This window comes from Cariama cristata, unplaced genomic scaffold (genome assembly GCF_000690535.1).
Source record: "Cariama cristata isolate BGI_N322 unplaced genomic scaffold, ASM69053v1 scaffold16771, whole genome shotgun sequence".
Taxonomy (NCBI): domain Eukaryota; kingdom Metazoa; phylum Chordata; class Aves; order Cariamiformes; family Cariamidae; genus Cariama; species Cariama cristata.
The window spans coordinates 3,285-13,185 of NW_009598915.1; the positions used below are offsets into that span (position 1 = coordinate 3,285).

General features: G+C 39.7%; 1 protein-coding gene across 1 annotated transcript in view; it reads left to right on the forward strand.

Moving 5' to 3' along the window:
* Positions 1 to 473: 473 nt before the first annotated feature.
* Positions 474 to 9,901, forward strand: part of GALNT15 (polypeptide N-acetylgalactosaminyltransferase 15) — a 19,828-nt gene continuing 10,400 nt past the window's right edge. The window contains exons 1-3 of the mRNA XM_009709495.1: positions 474 to 523; positions 1,221 to 1,387; positions 2,098 to 2,302. Of these exons, the coding sequence (XP_009707797.1) occupies positions 474 to 523; positions 1,221 to 1,387; positions 2,098 to 2,302 (422 nt within the window). The remainder of the gene's footprint in view (positions 524 to 1,220; positions 1,388 to 2,097; positions 2,303 to 9,901) is intronic.

A 9,901-nucleotide genomic window follows, 5' to 3' on the forward strand; every position in this document is an offset into this window, starting at 1 on the left:
ACTGAATGACTGCTACTCAGGAAATGAAAACACTTTAAAATGTGTTTTCTAATCTAAGCAAAGCAGATATAGAGGCACAGTCTTTGCATCTCTACAACAGGAATTTGAAGCCCTTTTCTGGAAAACGTGCATCCTCATGCCAGTATAGTGTGTCCTGTGTCTCTGAACAAAGACTGGTACATGAGAAAACACTTCTTGTCATGAATGCGATTTGTAGATCCTTTACTTACATTTATGAAACAGCCATTGTTTGACGAGGGTTTATAGTTTTCATATACAGTTTCTGTGAGGATGTATAAGAAGTGTTTTTCATTCTTAAATGCTTGAGTTGTCAAAGCAACTTCTAATTCACAGTGATTTTGATGGAAGTTGTATCAAGGTCATGGGTGAAAACTTGGCCCCATGGAAAACTGAGGAGCCATGGGCCCCGGCAGGCATTCTGGAGCATCTCTAGGAACGCCATACGGTCACCCATGCAGCCAGGTGTCTTGCAGCAGATTGTGTCAGTACCTGGAGTTGTAAAGTAAGTAGCAGAAAACGGCATAGAGAGAATCTACCCAGCTGGGAGCCTCATTCATCAGTCATTTGTTGGAAAAAGCAACCTGTACAAATTTTATAGGGAAAATATATTTACTTTCTTAAATGTATCTATGTTTGTTTTCATTGCCCGTGTGAGGATGCATTTCTTTCCTCTACAGGACTGAGATGCTGCCTTCATTCACTAGGATCCAGGTCAGGCAGTCCACATGTATACTGATCTGCTGTGCAAATGAGTTATTTTACTTGTTAGTCTTAAAGGTACTGCGTTTCAGTTTGCTCTTTTCTCTGTTACTTAAGAAAATGTGGAAATTGGTGGAGGCTGACTGACCTGCTTTATGCCCCTCTCTGCTTTGTCTAACTGTCTTTTCAGTTTTTCTTTGCCTTCTGGACATTTCTGTTTGAGCTCTGTATTCTGAGGCAGCCAGAGCAGAAAAAGTATCCCTGAACACAGCAAAACTTTCCTCTATTTGTATTTTAATTTTTCTGGTGTCATTCCCTTATTTTCACTTTGTATTCCAGTCTTGGACAACTTAACTTCCTTTTCTTCATTAGAAGTGAGCTGAGATCTTAAACTGCTTTCCAACCCTGAAGGTTTAGGTGTAGCTTACAATTTTGCTCTGAGAAAGAAGTAGCCAGTTGTACCAGTGTTTCCAGTGTATCCCTCATTTGATCCCATGCAGGTGCCTACAGCAAGAATATGACTCCAGTCTGCCTACTGCTAGTGTCATCATCTGTTTCCATGACGAAGCCTGGTCTGCTCTGCTGAGAACTGTGCACAGCATTATGGACACAGCCCCAAAGGCCTCTCTGAAGGATATCATCCTAGTTGATGATCTCAGCCAGCAAGGTAGTCCCCATTTCTCTGTATGTGAGCTCTTTTTTCCAAAGCCTCAGGGAAGAAACTGTCCTTCTCCAAGATATGTATAAAGAGAATAGAAGGCAAAGAGGACCCTTAGGAAGAGAGCTAAGCAGAGCCCTGAGCTGGCTGCCAGGTTCCACTCTTCTATCCCTAGAATTCAGCTTAGCCTTTCAGCTCTGAAACATGTTTCTTTTTTCTCCATCATTTTCAATCACTCTGAACTTTCTTACTTTAAAATAAGATCACAGTATGCAAATCTTAGCTTTCCCACTGGACCAGATCTGCTGTAATAATTTCCAGACTTGGACATTGGCTGAAGTGTAGAGTGGGAAACTCGACATTGCTAAAGTGATCCAAAGTGCTTGGGAAAGCCAAACACCTGTAGTGTCTCACTCTGATCTGCACCTTTTATGAGATGATGAGAGCATCCACCTTTTGCTGAAAACAGGAGAGGAGGCTATTAAGTTTCCCACAGGAATAGTTTCACACTCAGTGAATCTCAGTTTCCATTAGTCTGTACTTCTCTTTGACATTATGCTGCAGTGGGAATATTTGGAACATGACCTACTTGGCCATGTAAAACAAATGCCCCCAAAACATTTTACCAGCAAGAAGTAGCATCTCCTACTACCTGTTGCTTTTCTGGAACAGCTTGAATCAAAGCTAAAACATTTCAGTGACTGTTCTGTTTCTGACAGGGCCCCTGAAGTCAGCTCTGAGTGAATACGTCTCTAAGCTAGATGGTGTGAAACTCATCCGGAGCAACAAGAGGCTTGGAGTCATCCGAGGTCGGATGCTAGGAGCTGCACGGGCAACCGGGGACGTGCTCATCTTCATGGATTCACACTGCGAGTGTCAGAAGGGCTGGCTGGAACCCCTCCTAGCCAGGCTGTCCAGCAACCGGTAAATACCCCTGTGACCTCTTAGCTCCCTGCATATTTCTGCTGAAAGAGATGTACTTGGAAAGATTTGGGTATTTCTTTTTTTTATCCTCTCTTGGTTACTTTCTTCCTTCTTGTCAAATTGCTTTTATTTTCTACCTTACCACCACATGCATCACTCTGATATGTGGGAAACAGGATAGGTCACACAGCTGATGATAACCTTCACTTCACACCCAGTATCACTGAACTGTCAAGAGTTTGTATCCAGTTAGAGCTATAAGAAGGCTTCCTGGTGGTCTGAATTTAAAAGTTTTCAATCATCTCAAGCTGTTTGTGAATTGGCAAACATCCACCAGAGAAACTACTGCAAGACTCCATTATCTTTACTTTTTAGCTGTCTCAGTAATGAAGCCGAGGATAAAATGCTTTGTCCTCCTGAGCCAGTTTGGCTACACACCAGTGTCACCTGTACTGTCTTTGTTCCCCAGAAAAAACAGACTTTCTAGGCAGCCTAGACAGTTCTAGCTAATCGCAGGTACTCAACTGACACCAGACTGACAGAGGAAGATACAGATTCGTATTTTCTGTCTTTCAAGTTTAGGTTGGTGCTTGGGCCTGCTCTCTAATGTACAGCTGAGCTCATCTATGCAGTCCCCAAGTCCTTCAGAGAGATTAAATCACTGCAAATGTTTCAAGAATTACATGACAGCAAATCCTTTATTAAAAGGACTTTTCTGAAAGAAAAATTTATACATTAACTTGTCTATCATTACCCATAAGCCACTTGGGGAAAAAAATGAATAATTGCTAGAGGGGGTAAAAGAAAAAAAAATCTTTAAAACTCTTACCAGACCATTAAATAGTCATACTAAAGACCTTCAAAGGCTGTTCTCAGCCACTGGAACAAGCTGCTTTTATGGCTGATTATGTTTGCTTATAAGAGAATTAATGTGAGTTTTTAGAAATTATTACATCATTTGGATGAAAATATTAAGAATATTGAAAGTAAGAGTAATGTTGCCCTAGTATGTCAGGAATATTCTTTTCTAAAAGGTCCTCCTTGGAAAAGCATATTATTTTTTGTCTGCTGACTTATTAGATGGTTTATTATGAATATACTTCATGATTCTTCTGCCTTGAGCTATAGTCTGTTGTTGATGTTCATGCAAAACTCCTACCTGTATCAACTGGCCAGTCCTTATTCAACACTGTATGACTGAAATTAAGAGTTACAAAAAGTCTCAGAGGAGAGCTATAGTGAAAGGAGAATTACAATGGCAAGAGAGAAGTTAGGACTCCACCACAAGTGTAGTGATTCACTGTCAAAAATTATCCCTGCTGAGGGAATGAAAAGCCACCAAGCCTGCTATCGCTCTGAGATTTCTGTAGCACTGTCACCAGGGGGTGGGAAAGAGAGTCTCTTCCTCTATAGGGCCCATATGCTCATTCTTTCATCCAGGAGGGCAGAATTTAACACTGAGTTAGCTAATGGCTAATTGGAATGATGGAGAAAAGATGGAAGAGAGTTTGGATAATAGCATGGGCTAAGCCATCCCTTTCTGTACGCTCTGTCAGTCACTGTGTCTGACCCTGGAAGCTTTGTCACTGCTAGTGTGGGGAACCTGTGCCATTCTCCAGTGCACGGGGAAGACATGCTCTAAGACATCTGGCAATCACTTTCCCTTGTTGTCCCTCTTTACCCAGCTGAAGAATGGTGATAATAACACTGACCTGATAAGGAAGTTAATTCATGGTTTTTCCTATATTGCTTGTAATGCTTGCATGGAGATCGCTATGGAAATGTAAAACATTAGCATAGTCAACTTGGCTTCATTTAGCAGTTGAGGAGTTGTTAAATTGAATCATGTGCACTCCCTCAGACTACCCAAATGAGGAAAGTACGTCAAAAAAAAGCTTACCGTGACTGGTGAAATATCTATCTTTCCTCTTCTTAGTGTACCAATCAAGCTGCAACGTACATACTTTTGCTGAAGAGACAGGATGGGAAAACACTTAATCATCTAGAGTAGTGAGTGAGTGACTTGTTCACTGGCAAGGAAAAATACAGCCTTTCCAAAGCTCAAACCTTTGCAGGAGCTTAACAGAGCTGGAGGGAGATTTTAATTTTGAAAACTGTGATTGAGCCTAATTTTCTAGACTTCTGATCAGATCTACCACTATTATTGTGACCTGCCTTAGAGCGATGCCAAGAGATCCTTGCCCAAACTGAGACCTCACTGTGAGTAGAACACACTCACAAAAAAGGAGATAACCCCAGTTCTTAGTAGCTTGTGGTAATGACAGAGAGGACAACCATGAGAAAAATTATCATAATTTTACAGGTATGGAAGTATTTGACAGATATTTGACTTGCTCTGGGTGATGACATTTCATCTCCCTACTTGATGGTTTTATTCACTAACCCAATCAAAATTATTTTCCCCAAAAGTATTAAGTCTTTCTAAAATCATTACACATGCATTTATGGGCACCTTGACTGGGACAAGTTCTGTGAACCATACCTAACAAATTGACTGGGAAGCTGTGCATCAGCTTAGTATATTGCCTAGAGAATGGTTCAACGGTTTGCAAAGCATCCCTTGACATTTTGATTATTCAAGGATGAGTACCGTAGGTACCTGGATAACATTAGAAAACTAGATGAGATGCCCTACAGATCATTTCATTTGACAACTGTTTGTCTTCCAGGCTAATTCCAGGTGAGTAGCGTGGTGCATAGTAATGCAGCTGTGCCATTATTACCATCATCTTTTGGGGGGTTTCCCTTTTCCTGGAGACTGCAGGAGACAGCTGCTATTTTGTATTCAGTCCAAAGGCAGTGAAAGGCAGAGGGAGTGTATAAAGAACTGTGCCATGAAGCCTTGAAAAGGTTGTTCCTTTAACCTAAAAACAGTGACCATCATGCTGAAGCAGGGTGACTTTGAAAAAAAAGATCCAAAGTGTGGTTCCTGAGAATACTGCATGAAAGCAAAATGAGCCTTGATTATATGCTTGATAAGGAATTCCACCTCTAAAGAAGGCATGGGCACCACAACTGTGGCAGAGGGGTGGCTTGCAAAGGGGCAGCTAGTCCTTAGGACCTTTCCCCTGCTCCTCGTTGCAAGGGCCATTTCCCTCTGTGCTGGTCACTGCCTATACCACAGCTTAAATATTACATTAGGAAACAGAAGCCTGTGATATTATTAGAAGAAGCTTATCTAGTTTCTAAAATTCAAAGTGCCTCTACTTAGCACCGTGCTTCTAGGTCACTAATCTTTAATGAAAATGCTGTTAAAAAGAATAAGAAATGAACATAGTAGTGGAAAAGTATCTCATCTACTGTTTGCTCCCATCCGGGAGTGAATGAGAGCCTCTGCTTGTAGATAGAGGAATAGAAACGGAGTTCTGTTGTCCAGAAAATTTCTGTGTGGTTCTAGTTTTATGCTAATATACTAGAGAGAAGGGAAATATTTTGCACTAAAGTTGAACAGCTCCTTCATCTCTTTTCATCTGATTCTCCACTTCTCAGTGGCCCGTACCCCAGCTTTTCAAGCTACCAAATACATTAGCCATCTGTTTTCTACCTTCTCACAGGCTCAGGGAAGCATGATGTTATCCATCCAGAGCCCACACAACCCAAGCATCTGAGCATGTATTTCTGTCCCACTCTCCTTGTTTTGAAAGCCTTCCATATACTTCACATATAACAGCCTGCTTCCTGGGACTTCTCATTTTGCCTAATCCTTTTACATCCTCCATTTGTCAACAGCACTTGTTTCAAATTCAGCAAATTAATGTTCTGCATTTGCATGGTATGTTATGTGAAGATACGCTATCTCTTTACAATCTTTCACAGTCGATCAGGATCAGTAGGTGACCTATTTTAAGGAAGCTGAGGTGAAGAAACTGAAGACGAGAATCCAAAGCCAAAAGCAAATATTACTGCCAAAAGTAGGAGCAATGAGGATTTAGGCATGATTCGTGGCACAGTGCCCTGACTGTCCAGTGTAAAAAGGTATTGGTCTCTCCTACAGATTTTGATACCCCACATACAAATTTGAATATTTTAACAAAACAGATAGGTTCAAAAGATTATTTTTTTTTAATAAAGCATTCCCTTAGCACTCTACCTAGTGAAGATTTGAAGTATACGTTTAGTGCTTAGCATATGAGTAGTCCGTCAATTCAAGGAGACTGTTCATATGCCCTAAGTCAGTCTGGAGTTGGTCTGTAAGGCAGTATTTAAGTAATCCTTTATACCATAGCTTCACCATTCCTGATCACTGCATTTTATCTTTTTATTGACCCTATCTAATTTCAAATATTTTGCATTACTATTTCCCTGAAGACTTCAGCCAGCCAGCAAGGTGCTTTCAGTGAAAATGCAGGGTGCTGTGGAACCAGCTCGGGTTCTCTGTTACTTACTGAAGTTTTGACTACGTGCAGAGCCAGAGAACTTGGACTGCCTGGATTTCCTAGCTATCTAATTTTTGTAGGGAATGATCCACTCTGAATCTGCTTGAGGAAAATACATAATTTTCATGTTTGTGGGGTTTTTTTTCTTCCTCCTTATTTCAAGGGGGATTTAAACAAATTAAAATCTGTTCCCTTCCCAGCAAAAGAAAGTATAAATCAATAAAAAGCACTTTCAAAAAACAGTGTATCTAAAGCTTCAAAACAGATGTGTTAATTAAATCTTCCTCTCCTCATATTACTTATTCTAAAAATAGAAAAGAACATAATGTCTATGGTGACTGTAAAGGGTCATGGGAAGACATTTCATTTGCAATTGTATTTGGTTGAGAAATCCCAAACCAGGAAATTGTTCTTGTTTGGGTTGCTCTTTTTCATGGAATTGTGACCTTTTGTAGTTCATGTGTGTTCCAAGCATTTGAAATATTCACAAATTAGTCAAATGGTTCAAAGCCTTACTGCTAGTTGTATTTGAATTTCCTGTTTTTCCCTTTCCTTGGATTCCACAGAGTAAAATTAGCAGTAGTTTGCCAGTGTGTGTTTCATTTCAAAGTGCCGAGAAGCTGCTGACTGTCTGCCAGTTACCCAGTTAAAAACAAAAAGTATAGCTAAGGACATCTTCCAACTTTCAATTGCCTTCTGCTGCAAATTTGCATTTAGAACGACACAAACATCAAACTATCACTGAATATGCAGAAAACAGATCTTTTATAAAAAAAGCATTAATGCCAAAAGATAGGCAAAGCACTGCTTAAGATTAAAATTGGACGTTGACCAGTTTTCACACAAGATAAAGTTACTGGATTCCTCTATTTCAGATCAGAAAGATACTCCCAGTATTTAAAGTTTTAAGTTGGTGTGTTTCTATTGGTTTCAGTAGAGCCACACCAGTTTATACTAGGTGAAGATCTAGCATTACACTTAGAAATATACTCTCGAAAACTGTTAATCTTGGCATTCTGAAAGAGCTACTAAAGTAATAGCTCTAAAACAAAGTTATCAGTTTGTACTGTATAGTTTTGTAGGAAAGGTGATTAAATTTTATTTTGTTCTGGTTTATTCTTGAATTTAACCAGGGTAGAATATTACCTATCTGGTGAGTTATTTTCAGCTGTCTTAAACACTGTAATTTTCCATGTCATAATTTGCAGATAGTTTGGATAATTGCTTGGTCTCCAAACCATCAGAATCCATTACATCACTGCAGGTACTTTTCTTGAATGGCATTGAAGAATCAATGCCCAATGACAAGCAAAGCAAAAGCATGCATTAAAAATAAAGGATTCTTTCGACAAGAATTACTACTGTGGTGCTTACTCTTATGAGCAATTGCACTGATGCTAGAAGAATCATTGGAGTTTGGAGTTTTATAGTGGCAACAAACTCAAGGTGGATCCAAAAAGAAGGACAGCTTTGAAATGGTGGAAATGATATTAAAATGTAGGATAGTCTGAAATGTCTGGATCGTCTGATCCAGAATATATCTGAGCGTAACTGAGTATCCACATTGTCTCTGTCTGAACTATCTTGGATGTGCACATTGGTCTACTCTTCATGGTCAAGGTTTTTTGAATGGTTTAGTCTACATTGCCTCCTCTGGCTTCCACTCAAATATGCCCTTCTGATATTTTTCCCTCTTGACTCTGAAATTGTAAAATAAACTACCCTGGGGTCATTAGCTCCTCAGTCCTGTCTGGATGAGAATGGATAAAAAAGCAGCTATAGATAGCATGAATTTCAGCAAGCAGCAACAAATTGAGGTGGGAAGTATACAACTCCAGCTACGCTCCTAACCAGACAGTTGTCAGAGATACTCGTCTCGTACACTGGAGAATGCAGCAGGCTGTAGAAATTTCAATTACAGTGGCTTTTCATTTTTCGAAGTTTAGTCACATAAAATCCATTTAACTTGTCAGATGGATTTTTCTCAGCATATCAAAGGAAAAACATCTGCTTGTGTGAGTCCATCAGGACAGTATCTTTTAGTAACTTCTAGAAGGAGTTAGTTTTCTTTTCATGCTGTTTAGTGAGTAAAGGTTAAATACAGCTTTCAGCAGAAAAGCTCTTGCTGTCTTGATTTTGAGGTAGTTGCTCCTGTCCTGGATATAAAACTATATCACAGGGATATCATCAAGAGAATCAGGGGATGATATCAACTTTATTATTTTTAGTATCATTTCTTTCCGTTTCTTCTTAAGTCCTGCAGGAGAATGACAGCAAATCACTACCTTAATGTATATGCCTACAAACGTTGCAGGTGACCATAAAATTTTCTCATCTATTTTTAAACTCAATGCTTGTTTCTAAGAATGGCTATTATTACATATTACAAAGGCTGGTTTTACACTTGAATGGAGAAATATAATCACTTCCCTGTTTTAAATATTTCTGCCTTTAGCTCATCATAGGACACTCTGCTCTTATTAGGAAACAAAGAAATAACTGAGTAATTTTAATGCTATCTTCTGCATAGTTCATCTTCATACAATTCACTGATGATCAGTAGTCACTGATTCTCCATGGGCTTCTAAAATTCTCTACAGGAAATGGCAACTGTGACAAAACAAAATTTGGAGTATCCCCCCACCCCGATACTGAAAAAATACTACTCTGGTGGATGTAAAGGCAGAGAAGATAGGTCAAGATTACATTAACATCACCCATCTTCCTCAGCTGGTTCTAGTCTCTGCCATAGAATCATAGAATCATTATGGTTGGAAGAGACCTCAAAGATCATCAAGTTCAACTGTATACTCGATGCCACCATGCCCGCTAAACCCACTAAACCATGTCTTGAAGCGCCACATCTAAACGTTTTTTTAACACCTCCATGGAGAAGTACAAAGGGCTCACTGCGTTGGGGACTTCTGAGATGACCTTTCTTCCTTGATAGTGTTATGTTTTAAGTGTATTTCTCTCAAGAGTAATCTCTGACCAACATATAAATCTTTAAAAGAGGAGATAAAACCTTCTGACTCAAAAAGCACCTCAGCATCTAAGACAGTACCACAGAGGGAACACAGTGAACCCATCACCAGCCACTGTTTTATATAAGGGCACACTTATCCTGGATCCCCTATTTCAAAATACTCAGTAATCACCCAGAAGTCCTCCTCTGAACCTTCATCAGGCTGTTGTGCTTACC